General features: G+C 48.5%; 7 protein-coding genes across 10 annotated transcripts; 3 read left to right on the forward strand and 4 right to left on the reverse strand.

Annotated features, from left to right (window-relative positions):
* Positions 1-15: 15 nt before the first annotated feature.
* LOC131216466 (uncharacterized) lies at positions 16-1,487 on the reverse strand. Of its 2 annotated transcripts, none has more exons than XM_058210964.1 (2): positions 1,413-1,487; positions 16-1,336 (listed from the first exon to the last, which is right to left on the reverse strand). In XM_058210964.1, exon 2 carries the CDS (start codon positions 1,267-1,269, stop codon positions 157-159), a length of 1,113 nt encoding a protein of 370 aa, XP_058066947.1. In that variant the 5' UTR covers positions 1,270-1,336; positions 1,413-1,487; the 3' UTR covers positions 16-156. The 2 variants fall into 2 exon arrangements, with proteins under 2 accessions (XP_058066947.1, XP_058066946.1); XM_058210963.1 differs by having other exon boundaries at positions 16-1,339.
* A 371-nt stretch (positions 1,488-1,858) lies between these two features.
* On the forward strand, positions 1,859-7,483 carry LOC131206343 (uncharacterized). The gene is made up of 7 exons (XM_058198866.1): positions 1,859-2,063; positions 3,268-3,587; positions 3,767-3,915; positions 3,999-4,092; positions 4,175-4,583; positions 4,653-4,798; positions 4,876-7,483. Exons 2-7 carry the CDS (start codon positions 3,452-3,454, stop codon positions 6,804-6,806), a joined length of 2,865 nt encoding a protein of 954 aa, XP_058054849.1. The 5' UTR covers positions 1,859-2,063; positions 3,268-3,451; the 3' UTR covers positions 6,807-7,483.
* LOC131206344 (zinc finger protein 62 homolog) lies at positions 7,456-9,570 on the reverse strand. 2 transcript variants are annotated; one of them, XM_058198868.1, is made up of 4 exons: positions 9,343-9,570; positions 8,194-9,101; positions 7,807-8,124; positions 7,456-7,740 (listed from the first exon to the last, which is right to left on the reverse strand). In XM_058198868.1, the coding sequence occupies exons 2-4, from the start codon at positions 9,085-9,087 to the stop codon at positions 7,594-7,596; spliced, it is 1,359 nt and encodes a 452-aa protein (XP_058054851.1). In that variant the 5' UTR covers positions 9,088-9,101; positions 9,343-9,570; the 3' UTR covers positions 7,456-7,593. The 2 variants fall into 2 exon arrangements, with proteins under 2 accessions (XP_058054851.1, XP_058054850.1); XM_058198867.1 differs by having other exon boundaries at positions 8,194-9,570.
* Positions 9,571-10,157: 587 nt separating this feature from the next.
* Positions 10,158-13,378, forward strand: LOC131206322 (casein kinase II subunit alpha). The gene has a single exon (XM_058198840.1). It carries the CDS (start codon positions 10,351-10,353, stop codon positions 11,377-11,379), a length of 1,029 nt encoding a protein of 342 aa, XP_058054823.1. The 5' UTR covers positions 10,158-10,350; the 3' UTR covers positions 11,380-13,378.
* A 93-nt stretch (positions 13,379-13,471) lies between these two features.
* LOC131216469 (PR domain zinc finger protein 5-like) lies at positions 13,472-15,173 on the reverse strand. The gene is made up of 4 exons (XM_058210966.1): positions 14,523-15,173; positions 14,247-14,454; positions 13,872-14,186; positions 13,472-13,804 (listed from the first exon to the last, which is right to left on the reverse strand). Exons 1-4 carry the CDS (start codon positions 14,936-14,938, stop codon positions 13,583-13,585), a joined length of 1,161 nt encoding a protein of 386 aa, XP_058066949.1. The 5' UTR covers positions 14,939-15,173; the 3' UTR covers positions 13,472-13,582.
* A 1,211-nt stretch (positions 15,174-16,384) lies between these two features.
* LOC131214867 (gamma-tubulin complex component 2 homolog) lies at positions 16,385-20,678 on the reverse strand. Its single transcript, XM_058209195.1, has 7 exons — positions 20,553-20,678; positions 20,335-20,484; positions 18,269-20,264; positions 18,053-18,196; positions 17,342-17,446; positions 16,685-16,836; positions 16,385-16,617 (listed from the first exon to the last, which is right to left on the reverse strand). The coding sequence occupies exons 1-7, from the start codon at positions 20,603-20,605 to the stop codon at positions 16,575-16,577; spliced, it is 2,643 nt and encodes an 880-aa protein (XP_058065178.1). The 5' UTR covers positions 20,606-20,678; the 3' UTR covers positions 16,385-16,574.
* Positions 20,679-21,029: 351 nt separating this feature from the next.
* Positions 21,030-23,646, forward strand: LOC131208167 (aspartate--tRNA ligase, cytoplasmic). 2 transcript variants are annotated; one of them, XM_058200829.1, is made up of 5 exons: positions 21,030-21,185; positions 21,630-21,757; positions 21,827-22,550; positions 22,617-22,851; positions 22,926-23,646. In XM_058200829.1, exons 2-5 carry the CDS (start codon positions 21,650-21,652, stop codon positions 23,470-23,472), a joined length of 1,614 nt encoding a protein of 537 aa, XP_058056812.1. In that variant the 5' UTR covers positions 21,030-21,185; positions 21,630-21,649; the 3' UTR covers positions 23,473-23,646. The 2 variants fall into 2 exon arrangements, with proteins under 2 accessions (XP_058056812.1, XP_058056803.1); XM_058200820.1 differs by having other exon boundaries at positions 21,633-21,757.
* The last annotated feature ends 440 nt before the right edge of the window (positions 23,647-24,086 follow it).

Genomic DNA, 24,086 nt, shown 5'->3' on the forward strand with positions numbered 1-24,086 from the left:
CAATTACAAAACGTAATAAAACCTATTTATTGGTCATCTATCGATTGCTTCATGACTGCTCCGTACAATGCCGCATGAGAAATGAGCTTCTTCGTGTTCATCAGAGTATTTACATTACATTAAAAAAAAATATACAATATTCTCAATAGTTCACGCTCAACAAAATTCCAACAGTTTCTTTTGCCTATCCCTTGCATCGCTATCATACAAACGACGACTTACTACGTTGGCGTAGGTTTCGTGACCACACATCACCGGCCCATGGCACGAATCACCAATCAATCGATGCTTTGCTTCCATATGTTCGTCCAATCGATCGGCCGAAGAAAAAAATTCGGCACACTCCACACAGTAGTTGCTAAAATCACTACAAACATCGACGCTGGCCGATTGAGGGGCTACTCTTCGATTAAACGATTGCCGACGCGATTCAGGCACCGGTAGCGATTTGCTGCAGGCGCTTTTGTGTTGCTCGACCGATTCTGCTGAGATAAGCAAAATACGGCACAGCTCGCAATCGTATGGCACAGCGGCAGCGGGAGAGTCCGATTTCTTGCCCAAGCTGGTTGCACTTGACGCTGCGGGCTGCGCCGGTTTCGAACCCGTCAGCAAGGGTAGCTCATCGTAATTGATCCAATCGCGCGACAACGATGGCGGCTCACCGTTGGGAATGTTCTCCCAGTTTCGCGGAAACTGATCGTCGCTCACTGAAGGCTCTTGCCAACAGTCGGAGGATGATGGCAGCAACGAACTACTGGCAAGCGGCACCGTTGAAGTGGAAGTTGGCACATCGGCTAGTTCATCGATGAAACGTATGTGGTAAACCTGACCATTTTTTACCACCACCTCCTCTGCCATTCCGGTACTCGGAGCCATTTCATGATTTCTCTGTTCGACGGAAACCATCGACGTAGATTGCACCAACCCATTGGCAAGTGGGCCATCAGCGGCTGAGATGCACGTTAGATCGGAAAAACTAGAAGCTGATGTAGGAATGTTTAAAGGTAAAATCTGCTCCAACGGCTCTTCGAATGGGACAAACTGCATCGCTGGTGACGTGATTGGTGTGCCTGAAGGTGCACCGAATGCAGAGCCCTGGTGCACATAGGCTGCCGTTCGAGATGGCTCCAGAGACGGTGGTACTCGGGTCTGTGGTAGGGGTGGGACATCTTGGTAGGTAGCTTGCGGCAAGCTGAAAGGACCACTCCAAAGGTTCGGAGTATACGGAGACTCGCTGAGACGAAATCCGGCCGCGCGGTTCGGCTGCATGCTTCTTAGTACATACCGCGAAATTTCAGTATCGAATCGACCATCGGGCTCGAGCTACATGCTGCTGCTACTGAAACGCGAAAAGGTCAAAAGTAAGATAATGGTTCTAGTGAAGCACTGTTTTATCCGGGTAACCCACGTACAAGCACAAATAATAAAATGTTCTCCACTTGACTTCAACACGAAGGCGCCTTGACGTACTTATAGCTCGTTCAAGATTTTCATTCAAATGAATCGCTTCGTACAAAAACACACGAGCGGCAGTGTTGCCAAACGAACCGGCGCCACTGGTCTGGTTGCTGATGGCGAATTTCAAATCGCCGTTCGCAGTATAATGAGAACCAGTTTTGCATGGGTTTTGTTTCAACGAGAAATATTTTATATTTATGAGGCGCTGCAATAAAATGTTTCTTCGTAAAGAAGCCTTTGCACCGGAATAAACAAATATTATCCGAGGGATCACGGCCGTCGCGAACCTAAGTAGTGCCATCCTGCTTTCGCGCTGGCTTCTTTTCTCTCTGCAGCGCTCGCCAAAACAACAAGGCGCCACCGCGCAAGTGTCAACCCGTGATGGTACGCACCGAGAACCGACCAGTTCGGTATTCGTCGCCCCTTCTATTGCTTTGCACTGCTGCCGTCGGTCGGAAGTGGAGTGTTGCCGATTGTAACCCAGAAAGAAATTTTCTAGCACCCAAAACGCAAACCGCAGGCCGGAATCGGAAGTGAAAATCGCTCCCCTAGCACGATACTCGCGTATTGCGTTGTGCAACGAGTGCAACATACGCACACGCCTGGTAAGAGAACAATATTCGTTCTGCCCCACAGGACAACGCCTGTCTCCGGTTGCGTTCTTACACGGTGGAAAAATCAATATCCTTGAGGAACCGAAGGATGATGCAGAGCGAGCGGCGCAAAGGGTGTCGTGGTGGTGGCGCCGCTCTCGGCCCGTCTCGAGTGTGTTCAAGCAGCGAAACTGTAGTGATAACAGCGCCTCAATCGAGTGGAAATAGTTTAACCAAAATTTGCCCACACCGGTGTGATTAGGGAAGAGGCGCATATCGCCTGTTTGGGCGCCGTACCTACAATCTAAATTCAGCGAATGCAAAAGTCTCGCCGCACGGCCTGGCCTTTCATACGCGCGCGCTTAAGTACGCACCGAAAACATTCAAACGAAGCGATGACGATGTTTTGATATTGTTCCGTGAGAGGAAACGAAAGGGACAGCCTCTCTCCGTCTCCTTCATTTCTTGGCAATTTAGCAATTTATTTGTTTCATTTCATTAGGAAAGCGGAACCGTTTGCTGTACAGACACGGATGGTAAACATAGAAACTGTAGAAGAAGCAAATCCGCAAAACGCGTGCTCATCTCGGATGTTACTTTGATTCACGTGAGGATCGTGACCGCCCGTGGCCCATGTTATTTGTGAGATAATATCTGTGTACCAGTAAAAAAATGTCTACCACGACCGATAACAATAGTGGGCGCCGTCAGTGTCCATGTTGGAGAATTTCGTACATCATCCTCAGACGGTGGCACTTAAGTGATAAGACGCGCCCGAACTAGACAGGATACTAAAACAACTGGATTTGTAGTTAATTCCAAATGAAAGATTGCATTTTTCGAACATAATGAAAAAGCGCGCTTCGTGTGCTATGTTTAATCGAGGCTTTCAATTTGAACTCTATGACTATATGTAAAAACACAACAACACAGAGAAACAGAAATAATACACATATGTTTAGTAAAATTTTTTCGTTAGCCGTATAAGACTAGGTTGCTCCATTTTAAGCTCACTCGCTGTCCTCCCGAAAACAGTCGCATTGTGCTACTTGGCCTTCCTCCAATTTTGTTGGCATCTTGCCTAACGGTTTCCGCAGAAACGTGTCTTTTTGTTAGTTATTAATCTGGCCTATTTTAGATTTAAACACCGGATTAAAACCGGATTTGTTAACAGACTGTGCACATTTGCTGAAGATTTTTCTTTCTAATTTTACAGATCCTTTGGGCGATTCGCGTGAAGGCACAATGGATAGCTACATCGCTGGGAGCCGTCAGGCAGATTAAGCTGCCACGAACCAGCGCCCTTCAATCGACCGGTTAGGCAAAGTACTCCACAAAAGCATTAATACTCAAAAACGTACTAGTCGCCAGATAAGTCAGTATTCGACGGGAAAAACATAATGAGTTCAAAAATCGGCATGAAAAGTTCCATGGTGAAAAGGGCCATCCGTGGCCGAGTGCACGAAACATCGATGGCGAAGCTTATCAGCCTGGGCCTAGTGCTGATGTCGGTTTCACTATTCGCAACAGGACAAGGTATGATTCTTGGAAACCATAATTTCGGTAGGCCGGATCAGAAAAAGCAGTTTCAGTTATCTGTTAAATAACGTTTTAAATCAGTTGATTGTCTATTTATCTATCCAATCTACCGATGTGTTCGAATAAGAACGATGAAACTACCAATAATGAAAACACTGTTTAAATTTTCTCCTCAGCTACACCGTTGAAGAACCGTTGCTATCAGTACGGAACAACTTCTACAACCAATACGCAACAAAATGGACAGGAATTGTCGGACGATTACGACGAGAGCTACGATGATCAGCCGGAAGCGTCGGATGAACCAGTGTTCGATAAGGACGTTGTGAGTTAAATTTGGCAATAGCCTGCGGTTGGGCACGATTGTAATGTTGGCCACTGTCACTTGCTCTCCAATATCTTTCACAGTCGACGGAGGTGGCCTGCTCGCGCAACGCGCCGTATTGCTACTCACTGTGGACATTCGATGAGGCGAAGAACGTAACTCGCGTGGTGGCTCAAGGTACAGTGCTGCGAAGAGTTTCGCTCATTTTGCGCCACTTGATTCTGTTTGGATTATTACTAAAAACTCCTGTCTACTCCAGGATGTTGGGGATCGTCGGACAACCACGAATCGTGCAGCGACACTGAATGTATCAGTACAATGGAAACCCAAAACAAACTGTTCTTCTGTTGCTGCAGCGGAGACATCTGTAATGGAAACTTTAGCTACGCGCCGCCACCAACAACACTGGGCGGCTTACGGGAGGTCGACCCGGGTGGCATCAGCCCGTACGCACCGGAATCTTCGATTTGGATGGCACCGACAGTGTACATTTGCTTTGCCCTCGTCGCCATCTTCCTGCTGGGCAGCGTGGGCATCTTCCGGTGCCGTCAGCGACCGAAGAAGGGTGTTGCCGAGCTCGAGCAAATGGCCCCGTCGGGCCCGGGTTACAGCGCGAATCTCTACAACGTCGACAATCTCAAGCTGGTGTCGATGATCGGTCAGGGCAAGTGAGTGAGCGCACCTGTGCTTGTGAGAGGACAATGAATGAAATTTAACATGTTCTGACTTGACTCTAGATATGGCACCGTCTGGAAGGGGATCGTAAATGAGCAGCCGGTTGCGGTTAAGATTTTTGCCGGCCAACACCGGCAATACTTTCTCAACGAGCGTGACATCTACACGGTGCCCCTGATGGAATCTCCCTCGCTACTCACGTACTTTGGTAAGTCAATCGCGAAATAAGGTTCCGCCTTTATACAATGAATCTGTTATTTTATCGAAACGATTCGACCCCAAAAGGTTCCGACGAGCGACGCACGATGGATGATCGCGTCGAGTTTCTGTTGGTTCTTTCGCTGGCACCCCTTGGCTGTCTTCAGGACTGGCTAGTTGACAATCGGGTGCCGTTCGGTACATTCTGCCGTATGGGCAAATCGATCGCTAATGGGTTGGCTCACCTGCACACGGAAATTAGAAAAGGCCACTTGACGAAGCCGTGCATTTGCCATCGTGATCTCAACACACGCAACATTCTCGTCAAGGCGGACCTCACGTGTTGCATCGGCGATCTTGGGTTCGCACTGAAAACGTACGGCGCGCGGTACGAGTACCGCGGTGAAATAACTTTGGCCGAAACGAAGAGCATCAATGAGGTCGGCACGGTACGCTATATGGCGCCGGAAGTGCTCGAAGGTGCCGTCAATCTGCGGGACTGTGAATCCGCGCTGAAACAAATTGACGTGTACACACTGGCTCTGGTTCTGTGGGAATTGGCGGCACGCTGCGAAGATTTCTATCTCCCCGGGACGCCCATTCCAGAGTACCGGGCACCGTACGAAGAATACGTTGGGGCACACCCCACGTTCGAGCAAATGCAGGTGCTGGTGTCACGCAACAAAGCACGTCCATCGTTTGCGCCACACTTCGAGACCAGCATCGCTGCACGAATTGTCCGCGACACGTGCGAAGATTGCTGGGACCACGATGCCGAGGCACGTCTTACTGCGATGTGCGTCCAAGAACGTCTGCAAGAGGTAGCCCAGCTTAACCCGAAAGCACAAGTATTGGTAAAAGAGCACTACGACGACGATGCCATCATTCCGCCTCCGGGCACAGGGGTGAAGAATGTCCTTTACCATCAGGATCTACAAGAAACCACCGTCGGAACGGGGGGAATGGGTCAACAGTTGCAACGGTATAGTCCCGATGGAACAACCACCTTCCTAACGCCGCCGAATCAGCAAATCCTTCCGCCATTGGTGGCGGTTGGTGGCTATCGGGAGGATACGACCGGTTCGTACGGTAAGCTCATCAACGGCAATAGTAGCAACAGCACCAGCAGCACCATCAGCACCAGCAGCACCAGCAGCCGTAGGTCTGCCGCTAATCCAAACTCGGATGAAGACGACGATCAAAAGCAGCACAAACATAAAAAAGACTTGCAGGTTACATCTGACCCGATGAAACGCAATCTCGGGTTAAACACCGTGAAGGTGATGCTGCAGAAAACATTCCACAAACCCGCCCTACATCAGCAGCTAGCGTACGAGACGCACGGGCGCGACGATTGTAATGACGATCGTTCCAACTTGGTGGTAGTAGTCGAAGCGAGCGAAGGTTCCATTTCCGTACAGCAGCAGTTCGACTCACGGGTTATGCCGGCGGAGGACGAGTGCGGAAGCTTAAAGCGACGCCCAAACAATCTCGATCTCGGTGGCAGCGGTCAGTACGAAAGCAACCTTTTGCTGCACGATGCCGCATCCGTTACCGTTGACGGACAGTACGCTAAGTTACTCTCGGGTGCCGAGTTTTCCGATCATTCACTGTTGACGACGATGCTTGTTGCGGGTGACGGAGAGACTGGTGTTCCGCTGGGTGACACTCTGACGGAGCAGAAGCTGCGGCTTGTCGTGAGTAAATCGGCGAATGCAATGCACAACACCGCAATGGCGGACCGGCACGGAGCACGACTGTTGGCAGCCAACGTCGCCGCTGCCGAGGCAAGCGAAGATTCGCGTGCATTAAAGCGCCAACGCTCACTTGAAGTTTTTCACGAGGTGTTCGCACCAAAGGGAAGCATCGAGCGGCTGCGTAATCCAAGTCAACGCGTTAAAACACCCGGCGATGTGCCACCGTCGGTGCGGAAAGTCCGTGCATCAAAAACACTTTCGCTGTATGACGATCGTATGATGACAGTGGGACCGGGAAGCCGGCTCTCGAATTCCGTATAGCACGAGGAGGTGCTACTACTCGAGCTGTAAGCCGTAGTATCACCCCCATTGGGGAGTGGGGACATTATGTCCGCACGAAAAAACTATAATTCTCAGAGAGAAATCTTATTTGCTATTTATTCCACGATCGTAAGGTGATGGAAAACCAAAACACAAGGAAAACGAAAGCATCACGCGAGAAATCCACAAAACGTTTACTAAAAACTAGTCTGAAGGGGCAACCTCACTCTACGTACGGCAAGGGATAAGCTTGAAATGCAACGAACGTGGGTGCAAAGGTACAAGGAATGGTACTCAAAGATTTAGATGCCGATGAAAACAGGATATAGGATGCAAAGCGATCCTATCTTACACAAGTGTTTACTAAGTGTCTCTATTTAGGCGTGAGGAGGGTGTTTAGGAATGATCCTCCCACTTTTCTCGATTCTAACTACTGCAACACAGCGCCCTGTGTGCCGCCTTAGCACAACTGTACTGCAAAACCGTTCGGTAACACACGATCGGAGACTCCCCTTCCCTTACGGTCGGACGTCAGTGAGCAAGAAGATTCTGGCTTTTTCTTTAAAAACCAAACCAAAAGTAATGACGAAATTAACCAAAACAAACCATTGGCAGATCTATAGATATAAGCTGGTAAAGTTTAGCGAAAAGTATTATTAGACTTGCATAATATAGTATACAGCACTTTTATCATCGTTTGATGGGGCCACTCGTACCATTTCTTTCTTAGCGCATCCGAAACGTTGTCAGCAACAAGCTGCTTTTGATAACACAGTTAACAAATTTCCTATTTTATGATACCAGATACCAGAAGTTGTTCATCAATGGGCCAAAGAGGGCAATATTCTTCAACGTAGCAAATGTGTTGCTTCTTTTCGGCTTCCGTTCGATCAACGTGGCCACACATCGTGCAGCTAGGAAGTGATTTTTTTCTCTAGAAGAAGGTAAACTTTCATTACACGGATGGTGGAAATATATTGTGTTGGTTTCAACTACTCACCGCAATTCGAATGGCCCGCTCCTGACCGGTTAGTAGGTTTGGTTTCGGTCTCACCCTTGCGTTCACCCTGACGCCATGCGCTCTCTCCATGTGTTGGTTGTAATGTCGGTGATGCTGAAATGTACGCCCACAGCACTCATAATTGTCCTGATAGGTGATGCATAAGTGGCTGTCGTACTCCTTCGGGGAAACAAAAGCAACCAAGCATACCCCACACTCGAGGTGCTTCGGATTGGCGTGATATTCCCGGTGTTGCTGTAGTGCCTCGTCCGTCTCAAACGATCGCACGCAAATGTCGCACACGAAGTATGTCTGTATCTGCATGTAACGGGGCATTAGCGGAATAGAAATAGCAGCCTCGTGGGAATACCAGACCCTACTCCTTACCATATGTTTTTTCTCGATGTGCAAACGCATCGTATCCTTGCGACAGTACTGTTTCCCGCAGTACTCGCAGCTGAGCCGTGTCCCCTCGTGCACCATTTTCACGTGTCTGTAGCGATGATTGGCCGTCTTAAAGGAGCGCTCACATTGATCGCACTGGTAGTTCCGCTCGGATCCGTGTGAAAGGAGATGTTGCTGCAGTAACTTTTTGCTGCCAAAGGAGGCGGCGCACTGATCGCACTTCTCGCGATCCAGATTCAAGTGAATGGACCGTTCGTGGTTAAAACGTTCCGTGTGGGTGTGAAACGAGGACGAACAGTATCTGCACGTAAACTGAGTCACACCGGAGTGGCGTTCCAGATGAACATCGTAGGTATTGCGTCGCGTCAGCTGAACGCCACAAAATTCACATATGAACAGCTTGTGATTGTTCTTTTTCTTGTGTTGCGCGAACTGTAGCTTCGTTCGGAACCACTGCAAACAGTACGGAAACGGACACTCGTATCCGCCGCTTGGGTTACTCTCGTTTCTTTTATGCTTCTCGCAGTGCAGTGTGAACGCTACCGTGAACCTGGTTTTGTAAGAACACTTGTCACACCGAAGTCGATCGGCTTGAAGCGAAGTTCTTGTACGTTTTGTGCGATTCCGCTTTAACTTATCGACTTGATCCTGTTCGTCGGAACGCTGCGATTCACTGCCCGTCATCTCCCCGTCATCATATTCTTCATCCACCCCGAACGCCAAAGTACCACTATCCTCCGTTTGCGACGTCGTTCTGTGGAAACGTTTTTCGTCTATCTCTATCTGGAGTATGTTGTCCGCTTGCATATGGTTTTTAGCTTCTAAATCTCCTTCTGGTTGATAGCAGTCATCGTCCGCCGGTACCGCAGCCAACATATACTGGTCAAACTCTGCAAGCAAGTCATCAACGGTTGCGTTTTCCTTATTACAAAGTCCCAGGTCGCTAAAAAGTACGTTTAGTTGTTTCGCGTGGCTTTCGAATAGGTCCACCATGCGGGTATTATCACCGAGCTTAATCGCAACGAGTGCGACCATGAATTCGTTCAGGTACATCATCTTTCGGTGATATTTTAAGAAAAACTCCATCGCTTCCAGGCACTCGATACAAACGCTGGCCGGGAGATAACGAACCAGTTCCGGCGGAATGGCGAACGTAATCCGCTGCAGAAACGCTCCAATGCTCTCCTGAAACTCATCACGGTACGTATCGAGTGCTACCATCTTATCGGGAGGGATGGGTTGTAGGCACGCCCGACACACGTTAGGAAATGTGACCAGATTGAAGATCATGGTATTCTTTTTCAATATTTTACAATCGCACTCAAGCAAAGTTGTTCACCCTGTGCACATCTATTTTTGTTGTTTTCGTTGTTGACAGTTCGAGATTGGCATCTGACCAAGGCTTTCGAAGATCGACGATTCTGCTTTTTTCCTTTTTCCAGTCTGGCGGGGAAATAGTTTTCGGAAATCATTTGGCAGCCGTTCGAAATCGTCAGTTTTCGCTGAGAGCTCTATCGTCCTGCGAAAAGTGGTTACTTTTAAATGAATTTCTTCCTTCCGACCCTTCTCACTATGTTTTTCTGGAAAACGTTTCATTGGACGATACAGAACATATTCTTCCTACAAAGCTGAGTCATTTTTTTCGAAAATGAGAAGCTGACATCCTTACAGCGCGCTAAACAAGCTCGCCTCCGAATGGCATCGTACAAAAGGGAACGAACAGCTTTAAACTTACCCATCGGTTCTGATTGGTTCACAAATCGTAGAACAAAGGGATAACCGACAAATTGGCAAAAATAATTGACATTTTTTTTGCGGTCTATTTATCGGCAGTGCCGTAGTAGCGAACGATACAGTATAGACGTTCGCGAACCATTGTCACGCCTCTGTCATCTACGTTTGCGACGTCTGTCGTTTAGGAGCCCTTTTAGAGTTGGGAAGAAAAGTTGCCGTAGGAAAAAAAGCAAAGAGCAACAGCAGCAGTAGCAGTAAAAGCAAAAGTAGCAGCATTAGTGGCAGCCGCAGCGGGCACGGCACGAGTGAAAAGCGAAACGAAACGGCATTCCGGACGCGAGCAAGTGCGGCAGCGAAGTAAAAACGCCACCAGCCCAACGTTTCGCCTCGGCGCCCAGTAGCATTATGACGCTGCCAAGCAGTTCGCGGGTGTACGCGGATGTGAATTCGCACAAACCACGTGAATATTGGGACTATGAAAACTACATCGTCGACTGGGCGAACCAGGATGACTACCAGCTCGTGCGGAAACTCGGCCGGGGCAAGTATAGCGAAGTTTTCGAGGCGATCAAAATGACGAGCAGCGAGAAGTGTGTGGTGAAAATTCTGAAGCCGGTCAAGAAGAAAAAGATCAAACGCGAGATCAAGATCCTGGAGAACCTCCGGGGCGGCACCAACATCATCACGCTGCTGGCGGTGGTGAAGGATCCGGTTTCGCGCACCCCGGCCCTCATCTTCGAGCATGTGAACAACACCGACTTCAAGCAGCTGTACCAAACGCTTACCGACTACGACATTCGGTACTATCTGTACGAGCTGCTGAAGGCCCTCGACTACTGCCACAGCATGGGCATCATGCACCGCGACGTGAAGCCGCACAACGTCATGATCGATCACGAGAACCGCAAGCTGCGCCTGATCGACTGGGGGCTGGCCGAGTTCTACCACCCGGGGCAGGAGTACAACGTGCGCGTGGCGAGCCGCTACTTCAAGGGCCCGGAACTGCTGGTGGACTACCAGATGTACGACTACTCGCTGGATATGTGGTCCCTCGGCTGCATGCTCGCGTCGATGATCTTCCGCAAGGAGCCGTTCTTCCACGGTCACGACAACTACGACCAGCTGGTGCGCATCGCGAAGGTGCTCGGCACCGAGGACCTGTTCGCCTATCTCGACAAATACAACATTGAGCTGGACCCGCGCTTCAACGACATTCTGTCGCGCCACTCGCGCAAACGATGGGAGCGCTTTGTTCACTCGGAAAACCAGCACCTGGTGTCGCCGGAGGGGCTGGACTTCCTTGACAAGCTTCTGCGCTACGATCATTTCGAGCGGCTGACCGCGCGGGAAGCGATGGAGCATCCCTACTTCGCCATCATCGTCAACGGCCAGATGCCGCCCCCGGCGACCTCGTCCACCAAGGGCAACAACTAAGGGGGCGGCCACCACCTTCGCCGCCTGCAGCACCCATCGCCAGCCTCCGTCTCCCGTGCGAACGCTCGTGCACAGTTCGAGCTATTCCGCCGTTCCTGCCCGAACCCGCTTGCCCGCCCTCGGTCCTACCTTCTATTCCGGGGTCTTGTGCCGACCGTTACGCGCCTCTTCGCCAGCACCACCCCCCATCCAGTGGGTCGAACGGTGGCCACTGTGCTCGGGTTCGTCATGGGAGGAGCAGCGCACGGAGTAGGCTGGACGAGCGTTCGTTACGCGCGGTAAAAGGAATTCATATGGGAGGACCGATGATCGGCAGTAGCACTGCTGGCAGCAGCAGCAGCCAGGGGAGTAAGTAGCGCTTCGATTGGTGCCTCTGCTGTTTGTTGTTTTTGTTCGTTTTGGGTGGCAAACGAGACGAGTGGCCGCAGTGTTTGGTGGTAACATGGGACGTGAATGAGTATAGTACGTATGACCATGCATGAATTACATAGATTAGAATAGGGTCTCAAATTCAGGAGCGAAAACATCAGCCTATTAAACCGCGAGGAGAGCGCGCAAAAGAGCGCGAGAGAACAGAAGAAAAACAAAATAATAATAACAACACTTCCCTGTTCCTTTTCCTCTTTTTAACCTTCTTTTCAACACCCCTAATCCCCGTCACGTTTCCCGTTTCACATCCAACAGCGTAAAGAACAAAAAAACATAAAAATGGGAGAAAATTGAACGAAATATGGAGCAGCGTTATTTGTAGAAATAGTGGATGGTTTAGTAGACTCTTCAACCGCAGGGCCACACTAACGTGCGCTAGTGAAGTTGTTTCATTTGCCAGGACAACCGTTTCCGTTACCGTTCCTTAGCCTCTAGCAAAACCACCACAGCGGCCAGTTGGCACCGTCTCTGGTCGGTTTGGTTCTGTTTTCTACATCCGTTTTCATGAGCGCCTCTTAACGTAGCTTCCTACGTTCTCGGACGGCTATGGTAGTGTTTGCGTGGCTTTATTTCTTTCCTGATATCTATTTTTTGAGCCATTATCGTTGCACCTTTTGCCTTTCCGATGGCAGGGAATCACTAGTTTTATTTCTTCCGAGGCTGTACCGACTTCCGACTTCCGGCTTCCGACTGTACCGTCGAGAGCTAGCAGAATTACCATCCCGTGGACATTTACACGTCTTTAACAGTTCATTATTTACACGCCTTTAACAGTTCATTATTTCTTCTGTTCAGCGTTTCCGGCTCTAATATCATTCGCGTGCACTGTTATTTCCTCCTCGCTCGCCTCACCTTTTACGTTCTTTTCCTTGCGGATGCTTAGTTTATAACATTTTTCTCTCTGAAAATTGTAATTAAAGATCGAAATCAATAAATTAAAACAAACACTTCATACCCCCAAAAAACGGCCCGAGTATGCTGCGCTAGAGGAGAATGAGGCAGGGAATACGGTTGGGCCTTTCCATTAACTATGCCCTCTTCACAATCCTACGACATCCCAATGGTTTGTATCTGTATCAACTGGGTTCCATTGCTTTACTTGTGCCGTTTCCGATTATTGCTTGTGACGTACAATTTAGAATCCGATCATCGATGCTCCTCAGTGTCGGGTGAAATAGTAATCCCTCAATCTAAGCGAGCGGTGAAAATCAAACGTCCCGTGATATCATAGTGCTCCGTTGGTTTCCGTGTGTTGGTAAAGAGTAAATTGACCCCACACACTTTAGACTGGCCTACTGCGTGAATATTTGTGTTGTGTAAGAAGATCTTCACCACTAGAATGATGAGTAACGCGGGTATTCGTCATTGGAATTCGACCGACCGACCGCGAAACTACTACCAAGTTCGGTGGTAACGAGGTAATTTACTCATCTTCACCCAACGAATTCCCGATTAACAATTTGCGTTCACTAATGGGTATCAGCTTGTGAGCTTTTGCAAGTAGTCATACGATCGTTCAATTATTCGCTTGTATTTAAAGGTTAAAGGCCCTCCTGAGGACCGCGCATAGTAGCCCAATTACAGTACAAAACAATAAACACTGTTGTTTGGACAACTGATTTCTTGAATAGTTTTTATTATCTGCATCCAGATAATACACGCCAATTATCTTTACCGAGCAATACTCAGTAAAACATGGGTCATAAACATCGAACATTGAGCTTAATAGTAATGGCCAAACTGGTGGAGAAGCTTCTTCCCTCATGTCATGTCCTCAGTTTAAATTGTCGTCCTCTAGCCGCTCGTTGCAGTCGGTATCGTTTACCGTTGGTTCCATGCTTCCTTCAGATTGCTCATCTCCGCCAAGCAGCTCTATACACAGCATGTCAAATGGATTCCCTGCGTTTGCCTGCTGTCTGCACACCTGTACATGGTGCCGAAGAGCCACCTTCTTCTCGAACCTTTCGTTACAATTTTCACATTGGAGCAGGTTTGGCTACAAATGAAGGAAAGGGATGCTTCAAGTATGGCTAGTAAGCCGCGTTACGCGTCCGCGAAATTACCTTGTTCATGGCGCGATACTGACTGAGCAGTGCACCTTCGGGAGGTTGTACTCGTACATTCACTTTCATCCCGTGGCGAATCAGCATGTGGTGGTTGTAAAGTCTGTGCTGGCGAAAGTCCTTCCCACAGCACACATAACTTTCGCGGTACGTGATGCACAAGTGCTGTGCCAACTCCTGTTCGCTGAGAAACTCTTGCAAACAGGTGCCACACTCCAAGGTTCGTGGTTTTCTGTGTCGTTCTTGGTGCCGTTGCAGATCTTGGTCCGTTTCGAATGTCGCCAGGCAGATGGAACAGTAGAAGTAGCTTTGAAACTGAAAGGAAGCAATCAATATGGTTAACGATGACGTCTACAGGGGGTGGGTGCAACGTACATTGTGCGCCACTTCCAGATGGGCTCGCAATATATCTCGGCGGCTGTAATCTTTATCGCAGAACGTACACTGGTAGCGAAGATCCTGATGGATGATCTCGTGATGTCGCCGCATATGGTACAATGTTTTGAACGTCATTGGACATTCCGGACAAGCGAACATTCGATCCGACAGATGTAATCGGCGGTGGCGCGAGACATGTTTGCTCCTGTAGCGAGAAGGAATGTGATTATTAGCTGATCTCATGACAAGATTCAACAAAACCGACAGTCGTACCCAGGGAACACCATTCCACAATCATCGCACTGCCACTCGATGTCCGGGTTGTGAACGTGCTCCTTCTTCAGATGATCAGCCAATGCGTCCCGGTCTTCGAACGCCGTCCAGCAATAGACACACTGAAGTGGGTTGCACTGCTGGTGGCGTTCCATGTGCCGCTTATGTTGTGCGAACGATGGTTGCTCGTTGCCGCATACTTGGCACTCGTACTGTTGGTGCTGTTTCTGGATGTGCCGCCGACGGGTACCCTCATTTGGAAAACTATGCTCGCACCTCTCGAAAGGGCATTTGAGCATTTCGGCCTCAGGCTCATGCTTCACTACTTCTTCCATTGGTTTACGCTTTGGAATACATTTTTTCTTCATGTAGTCAACTTCCCGTGGTACTTTCTTCGCCAGCGATTCTTTACCCATTTGCGGACTATCATGTTTTCTTTTTCCAAGCGGGACGAGAGGGATTTGGTTTCGAACACTGCAACTGGTTGTTGTTTCTGGCGTAATATAGCTTACAACCAGTGCTTCCGTATCGAATCGTTCATTGAGAGCGTCCGAGAGCGGCTCAGGTTCCGCTATGGCAAACCTATGGGAAATGGGCGACGATGATTGATCCCTTACATTGGGCGCATTGCCTTCGATATTCGAATCGCAGTCATCCTTCATAGCGGACAACTCGAAGGAAGGTAGCTCATCGAGAAGGGCAGCCAGCGTAGCATTTTTAATTTGTTTCCCACAAACGTTTAACGATTGGAGCACCTGCAGCAGGTATTCGCCATCGTTCGCGAAGAGCTCAACAAGTCGCCTAGAGTTGGAATGTTTCAATTCGGCCAGCCCAACACAGAAGCTTTTCACGCATCGTAACTTTCGTTGGTATTGATGAAAGATGAAGAGTGCTTCAACACACTCAGCGCAGACACTGGACGGTAGCAAGCCTTTGAGCTGATCCGGTGCAATATTCTGCTAGATACAAGGAATGAAACGGATGAGAACTACGAAACGGAACTACACAACTTAGCGCTTACCTTTGATTGGTCCTCGCACAGACCGATCACTTCACCGAAACGTTTTTCGACCGTACCGCCAAGTTTGGTCACGTGCGTACGAATGGAGGTGAATTGCTCTCCAGAATTAAGATTTGGCCGCAAACAGTGGGCGCACACGTTGGGGAATCGTTGCAAACGATACGTTACCATCTTTCACCAGGCCAAGCCAACAACCTTAGCTCAGTTGGTATTTGTTTAAGATGCCGAAGAAGCTTGCAACAACAAAGCGTTGTAAAATCCGTTGGATCTAACGCCCCACGACGATCATACGACGGAAGAAGCACAGCATCACAGTCGATTGTTTTTGGACATCGATCGACGTACGTTTGTATACAAACACAAACTGACAGCTCTTTTTTAACTTGAATTTGAATCAAAGGTAACCGTCCCCACCGAATGGAGTTCAACTTTGATTTATTCTAGAATTTATTGATTACCTTCATGTATTTCCCATTCGCTATATTTTGCATTGCCAAAAAGGAAAAGCACATCCGCAGCGGCAATTCCAAACAAGCATGAAATCGGGCTGCGCTAGCCGAAAGTCAGTTGTCCTTTCATCCTAATGCTTTATTGGCAATAACAGCTGGTGTTTAATCTGGCCAAGTATTTCAATTTAAAATAAAACAAATTTTGTTCGACAATTTACGTTTGACGAGGTTTGAACATTTCGACTGAAAGACTTATGCCTGAAAAGCGCGAAATACGAACAGCATTGATTTTTAATACTGTTTGAAGGAAAGCTACAGCTCTACAAATAGCTTTAATAAAACAGTGTTTTTATTTCAATACCATAAATGTGTTTTTATGGTTTTATGCTGAATACTATATTTATATGACGGTGCTTTCTCTACGCGACAACACAACAGATGAATAAATTTAAATAGTGAACATTATTAATCACCTAAACTGAGAGGATACTGAAATTGGCTAGTTACTGAGGTACAGGAGGGCTGTGTAACAACGTGGACGAATTTGGCCGCCAGGACTTGAAAGAACTGATTTAAAGCCCTTCAGTTTTCGTTTCCCTCACTGTAGTACGAGTTGAAGTTGATTCTGTTGGAAAAAGGAGAGAGAATGGGTAACTGGAGAGGCCCGTGTTTGAAAAATAACAGCATTTTACCTGTGTATGAGATTGATGAACCTCTCCGAAGTGCTGGACGTGGCCGCTTCGTTGATTTTTCGCAAAAGCGTCATCAGTTGGTTGGTGAAATCGTGACGAAACTGTTCGACCCGCCCGGAGAACGTTTCGGTCGGTGCCATTGTAGTAGCATCCTGGAAGCAGAATCACCAAACAGGTGTGCAGTGTTAGGGCCCGAATTAACCGTTTTTTGTGCTAGCACCGAACGTAGGCGGAAAACGATGATCATGGGCCGGTAGTAAAATAGACAATGTGCTGGATGAAACTATACACCGCAGCTAGAAATTTAACGATTGATTAATTGCGAGATGACGTGTGGAGAAAATAAATATTCGCACTTGATGAAGCTTTGTTCACATTTTGCATACCCAATGGTCCTAAGGCATGGCAGTGGCGCAGAGAATCATTTGATTTATCATTAGTTAGCGATGTGCGTCCACAGCCAAACATGCCCCTATGACCACCGCGACTGGTTAAATGGAAATATTGTATTAACGGTGCACTGCTATGGCGAACCAATAACTGAAATCCATCGTTAGTACCATTGTTTAAGGCAGTTCGGTTAGGAGGTTGGAAATTGGAAATGATGTGAAAAAACAGTGACAATGTTGCTGCAAAGATCATCCCTTGTGGTGGTACCTGCGATGCGTATAGCTCGTAATCGGACTCGGAAGACAGTGAGTAGTCGTCGCCCGACGCAATCATGCACGTCAGCTCGGCATCAACGAAATGGCGCTGCGATTCCTGCGATGTATGTATTTGAAACCAAAATGGAAATGGCCAACACACAAGGAAAACTCGAATGGAAGCAGCAAGCAGTTCGATGCAGCCCCGGTTATCGTCGTCCATCCATGAGGAAGACATTTCCGGTCACGCGTTGATAGAGGTCGCAGGGAGGCGCAATGAAGTTGGAATTTGAAAGGAATGGATCAACCAAAGCGAAAGAGGAAGCGTCCAACAATCCGAGAAAAGAAACAACCAAAAATCCATACCAAATTCAAGGGGCAAAAAATCCAAGGAAAGACGAAACAACCGAATGTTATAATTGAAATAGAATTAATAATTTTATCAAACCATTTCAAAAACGTGACAAAATTATCAGACCAACAAGGACAAAAATGCAAAACAGCAAAATGGCGATAAAAGTAGAGATAAAGAGAGAGAAAGAGAGAAAAAGAGAAAGGGAAGAAAGAGAAAAACGACACAGGTTGAAATACTGTTTCACAAACGCTTTGCCCCTTTGTTCATATTAGTTCTTTGGCAAAAATCAAACCCGCCTAAATGCTACCAGACTACCATTTTGGGATTTGTCGCGAAACACTTGAGCAAATAGGCAATCATTACACTTACCGCCAGAAAGTCGCAAAATTTGATACAAATATTGCATAGATTGATAATTGGTTTCAGCAGCTCCGGTGTGGTTAGCATACAGTTCTTCAGACACTGGTCCAAAAAATCCTGATGATAGATTAGAACGTCGTCGATATTTTTCACCTGTTAAACGACAGAAGGAGCAAAAAGTCAGTAGTGATTGTCACTTGGTCAGTTGGTGCCGCGCCTGCTTGCCTGTTTCATGTTTTGATAGAAGATATGCCAATTCGGTTCGATCACCTCGATCATCATGTACGACTCGAAGCTCTGGATTGCGATCAGCATCTTTTGGCGCAATGTAAACGCCGATCGGTACAGCTTCGCCGTGTTTGGCGCAAACTGGCGTGTTTTGTTGTTGTCGATCCACACACGGCACAGCATTCGTTCGACGTACTTCAGGTAAAACAGTTGCCGAAAAATCATCTGATACTTGGAGATTGTCCACAAGTTCAGCACAATCGAGACGGGCCACTTCGCTTTGTACGAGAAGGCGAAACACTCGATGCCCTTGAGCTGGGACGTATCGCCCAGTGCATCGCCGAACGCATCCTCATTGTCGACGATCTTCGAAATTTGCGTAACGATCCCGTACGGCAGCAGTGTCGTCTTGAGGTCGTCGTGGTACTCGTCGTGCTTAGCGGACGACAACCCCAGGGTCACGTCGAGCAGATTCGCAATCCGTATCGGGTGTAAACTGTCCACATCCTTCCGCAAGTCGTCCTCGACGGCGTCCATGAATTCGGTAATAAAGTCTCCCTGTTGCAAGAGGAAGTAGTGCTTAACGGAAAGCAGACGGCCCATCAGATCGTACTTGTTCATGATCAGGTTCAGGAGGGACGATGAAGCAAAGTTGTACGCCTCCTCGATCGCATCGATGTACGACTGATCGGCGTGCCGGTAGCCGAACGGTTTGCTGACCGGGGAAATGGCCGGGTGAAGCTCATCGGCACTACCGCAAACGCGCACCACGTTCAAATACTTCCCGGTGCGCAGTATGATATCGGCGTGTTTCACCAGGAAGCACGGTACCTTCTCACATCGGATTGTGTACTGTTTTTCCCAGTAATCAACCAGCTCGTTCTCGCTCAGCTCCATTACGTTGTGCTCGATGAGAAACTCCTGCTGCGGATCATTGATTACCCCACGGTGGATCCACAGCTGCAACATCTCCATGAAGGGAACGGCTGCGGCCTCAATGAGTCGCTCGAGGACACGCTGCGTGTGATTCGTGCCAGTCGTTGCTGTGATGCGATTGTACAGCAGTGTAAGCACTTGGCCTCCGCGGCAGTTAGTGGCCCGTATCTCCGAAACGGTCGCCGCCAATTCTTCCATCGTGGGAAAGACGGGTTTCAGAAACTGCAGTAACCGCTGCATTGTGAGGCCAGGCCGACAGCGCAAATCGTCGAGCTGCGTGATGGAAAGATAATAATCGGTCATGATCGCTTTCAGCATGGACCGGAGCGCCTGCAGCACGAGACCCGCTTCGAGGATGCTCGACTCTTCGATGAACTGCTGGACACAGGCAAAGTTCGTGGCGAGCGGTAGTATTTCTTGTACCATGTCGCGACACGAATCGGCAAGTTGTGGCGAAAGTTGAAATTCGACACGTGCCAGGGGATCGGCCGAACAGGAGGGAGATTTTTTCGAATACGAATGACACGGCACGATTAGCGATCCTTTGACACCCACCAGACACCAGAGAAGTTCCTTAAGTACGATCGGTTCCTGCGAGGCCACGGGAATTGCGGCCACGTTTTTGCTTTGCAGCGGATACAGCTCGTCGTAGTTGAAGTTCCACGATACTATCGGAGCTTTCTGGTGCGTAAACTCAAAGTACGGCCGACCCAGCTGATGGTGACTAGGATCAAGGGCGCATGCTGTCAGAGAGGCAACATTCGAAGAGGACAAACGATTGATTGCACCGCCCGATGTGGCTTGTACAAGCTTCTCTTTAATCTCTTGCACATTTTCTGGGGTCACTTGCTCGTTTACGATGCGTGTGGACGAGAGCGGTGGACTTTCGAACAGAGAAACACGTTTTTGAACCGGTTCGGACCCTGTGCCCGGAACGTTTGTTGCTTTCGCTTGAGGCTGCGATTGTTGATTGCTGGTGGCTTTCTCCAGTTTTGCGTTTTTCAAATCTGTCGCAAAGCGCATTAACACCCGAACCAGCAGGGGATACGGCTCTTCTCTAAAAGGGCAGGGTGATGTGCGAATTATTAGATTAATGCCCCAAAGTAGTCCATCCATTCGGTACTTACGCATTGGCCTTGGCGAACATTTGCACGTACTTGGTACCATTCGGGATGCCCTGGAATAGCTGATCTAACAGGGCGGAAAGCTGCTTTTTCGTGAACTTGCCATCCCGGTTGAGAAAAATCTTTATGATAGTGTCCACCGAATGCGTGGCACTGGAACAAAATAGTGTTGATAATGAGAAGCTGAAACAGGCCAATTCTACGGAAATTACGGCACGCACCCAGATGTTTTTATCAGCTCGCCAAGCACCTTCTTCACCACGGTTTCCGACATGGCACATGAACAGCGCGGACGACCTAGCGCACAGTCGCTTTTCGAACAACCCGTCCCACGAATCGGCGGACAATATTTGTATACTAAGTTACTTAAATACAAACTCCTCGCGGCTTTTGTTTACGCTCTTGTGACGCTAAACCGGCAGCTGACGCTTTGACAAGTGTTTTCAAACCCCTCCAACGGTTTGTTTGCCGTTCCGTACCGTATCGGAGTAAAAGACGCGTTGTTTTTTGGTTATTTTCATGGATTGCTTTTTTTCTATTTCCCAAACCTTTTAACTAATATAAATAGAGAACGATTGAAGAAAATCTGCATCGCAAGGCGTGCGTCGACGAGCGATGGGCTGTTGATCGATTGTTCGATGAATGCATTCGGAAGCAACCCTGAAACTGTCAAACGAAGGCAATCCGTGAAAATTCGTCTGATCGCAGTCGATTTGCGTGTCGCAGCGGCTTCTCTGCACGTTCCAAGTCTATATCAAGTTAAAGTATGCGATAGTACCACACTGAAGTTGCGCTTTCTACAACTTTTCTTTAAGTTTATATAAAGTGTGCCCCTCTCGGTTTATCTTCCAGTGGTAAGTTAAAGGACCATCTTCACGGGGATCGTTTGCTACTATTGATTTGAACGAAACGAGGTTAGAACAGGATTGGTTGCGGATGCCGGGTACTTTTTTTCTCTCTTGAGAGATACTCCTTCAAGACGGTAGCATTCTGATAAGCTCGCGGATGCGTTTGCTTTCGTGGCTTCTTGTAAGCGATAAGGAAGAGACACTTGCACCGCACACGAAATCAAACCTACGCATTTCATGACCCCGTGTTAAGCGCATGGCAAAGTGCCAGCTGGGAAGAATGATGCAAATTATGCAAGCTTCTTCGTCATCACGCCTTCCGGCAAGCTAAACAAACGTCGTCTCGTTCATTCATGACGCAGAATCATCAATGTCGCGTGGTGCGATGTCGGAAAACTGACATTTGATCTTTTTTTTTGTTTTCTGCATTCTCGCGGTTTTCATCTCAAGCAGTGAAACAAGTTTGAAAAATGGTTACTGAGACAATTAAAGAAGAACCTGTTGGTTGCGAAGCATCCGAGGAACCATCGAAGAAGGCGTCGAAGAAAGCAGTGAAGGATGCGGCAAAGGCCGCAAAGGTAAGACTCCTTCTAATTTCCCAGGTTTTTGAGGTCTTCACAGTACGTTCGCTTGGGTCCTAATTTTAGAAAGCAGAACATAAGGCAGCCGCAGCGGCAACTTCCGGTGCGCCCGATGATTCCGGCGTGGATTATTCTGCGGAAAGGTATGGAGTAATGAAAATGATCCAAAGCGTTGAAAGGTACGCCGACCGTTCGTTCGTCGCAGTTTCGGAACTGGCCCAATGCAAGCGGGAAACGGTAGTGTGGGTGCGGGGCCGTGTGCATACGTCCCGCTGCAAAGGCAAACAGTGTTTTTTGGTGCTACGCCAGCAGAGTAGCACCGTACAGTGTTTGCTCGCCGTCAACGATACTGTCTCGAAGCAGATGGTCAAGTTTTCTGGCAGCATTCCCCGCGAAAGTATCGTCGACTTGAAGGCACGCGTTATTCCCGTCGAGCAGCGCATTGAATCGTGTACGGAGCAGACGCTTGAACTGCACGGTCTCGAGCTGTTCCTGCTTTCGTCTGCCAAGGCGCAGCTTCCGCTACAGATTGAAGACGCTTCGCGGCCCGAAAAGTCTGACGACCCCGAAGCGTTGAAAATTCGCGTCAACCAAGACACCAGATTGGACAATCGGGTGCTGGACTTGCGCACCCCCGCCAATCAAGCCATCTTTCGGCTGGAGGCGGGCGTTTGCAAGCTCTTTCGCGACGTGCTGACTGCAAAAGGTTTCACGGAGATACACACGCCGAAAATCATCTCCGCTGCCAGCGAAGGTGGCGCAAACGTATTTACGGTCAGCTACTTTAAAGGTAATAACCGAGAGCAGCAAACAAGTTTGTGAAATTGAAATCATAATCTTTCGTTCCTTATCGCAGACTCGGCATATTTGGCGCAATCGCCTCAACTGTACAAACAGATGGCAATCGCGGCCGATTTCGACAAAGTGTTTACGGTCGGAGCGGTGTTTCGTGCGGAGGATTCCAACACCCATCGTCATCTGACGGAGTTCGTTGGACTGGATCTGGAAATGGCGTTCAAGTACCACTACCACGAAGTGCTCGATACGATCGGAAATACGTTCACGGAGATGTTTAAAGGGTTGCGCGATAAGTACGTCTTTGAAAGTTAGACGGGCCCCGTATCTCGGTCGACTAATTTCATGTAATTTTGATTGCTATTTTTAGTTATGCGAAAGAGATTGCCGCCGTCGGTCAGCAGTACAACGTGGAACCATTTAAGTTTCTGGAGCCCCCGCTAAAGCTCGAATTTGCCCAAGCGGTCGCGATGTTGCGTGAGGCAGGCGTTCAGATGGAAGATGAGGAGGACTTGTCGACACCGAGCGAAAAGCTCCTGGGCCGTTTGGTGAAGGCAAAGTATGACACCGACTTTTACATGCTCGACAAATTTCCGCTTGCCGTGCGGCCTTTCTACACGATGCCTGATCCGACCAACCCCAAGTACTCGAACTCGTACGATATGTTTATGCGCGGCGAGGAGATCCTTTCCGGGGCCCAGCGAATACACGACCCGGACTATCTGATCGAACGCGCGAAGCTGCACGCGATTGACCTGTCGAAAATAGCGGCCTACATCGATGCATTCCGGTACGGATGTCCACCGCATGCCGGTGGTGGAATCGGTATGGAGCGAGTGGTGATGCTGTACCTCGGATTGGATAACATTCGCAAAACATCAATGTTCCCGCGTGACCCGAAACGATTAACACCGTAATCGGCAGAAACGAAAAAATAATATCATGCTTAAAAAAGAAGAAGGATGCAAGACCGAGACCGGAACGGGTTAGACCTGACGCACACATCGAGCACCGACTGACTGGCTGGAGGGGCCTGAGTTTATTCGACGTAAGAATGGTAAAATCAACAACAACTTGGGAATAAAGTAAACAAAAACTTATCCACGAAGCTAAGAAATGCGTATTTTTTTTCGGGCGAGTGACCAGATTCTAAATAAATGCTGAAAAGCTTTAAAGCCACAAAGCAGGTGAAACGCACTGGTATTGGCGGATTAAAGGTGGCGCGTGCGTCAACTACAGGAAAAGCACCCAGCCCCCAAATCGTCCTTTCAATCGCAATTGCTTAGTGTTGGCGATGATGGTGTTTGTGCAAAAAGCCAACAGGTGCTGCCGGTGTCGGTTATTTATTCATGCCCTTCCCCGGCGATACTTTGCGGCGGATGTAGATGTGTCGTCCGCAGTTGTCAATACAGCGGCGGAAGTCAACTCACACTTCCACTGGAATCAGCCGTCACCACACAACTACACAGCGTGTCGTGATGTGGCAAGTGGGTGGGGGGGTGGTGGGCGTTGGGCTCACAACTGACTCAGA

The sequence above is a fragment of the Anopheles bellator genome, chromosome 1 (genome assembly GCF_943735745.2).
Source record: "Anopheles bellator chromosome 1, idAnoBellAS_SP24_06.2, whole genome shotgun sequence".
In the NCBI taxonomy this organism is placed as follows: Eukaryota; Metazoa; Arthropoda; class Insecta; order Diptera; family Culicidae; genus Anopheles; species Anopheles bellator.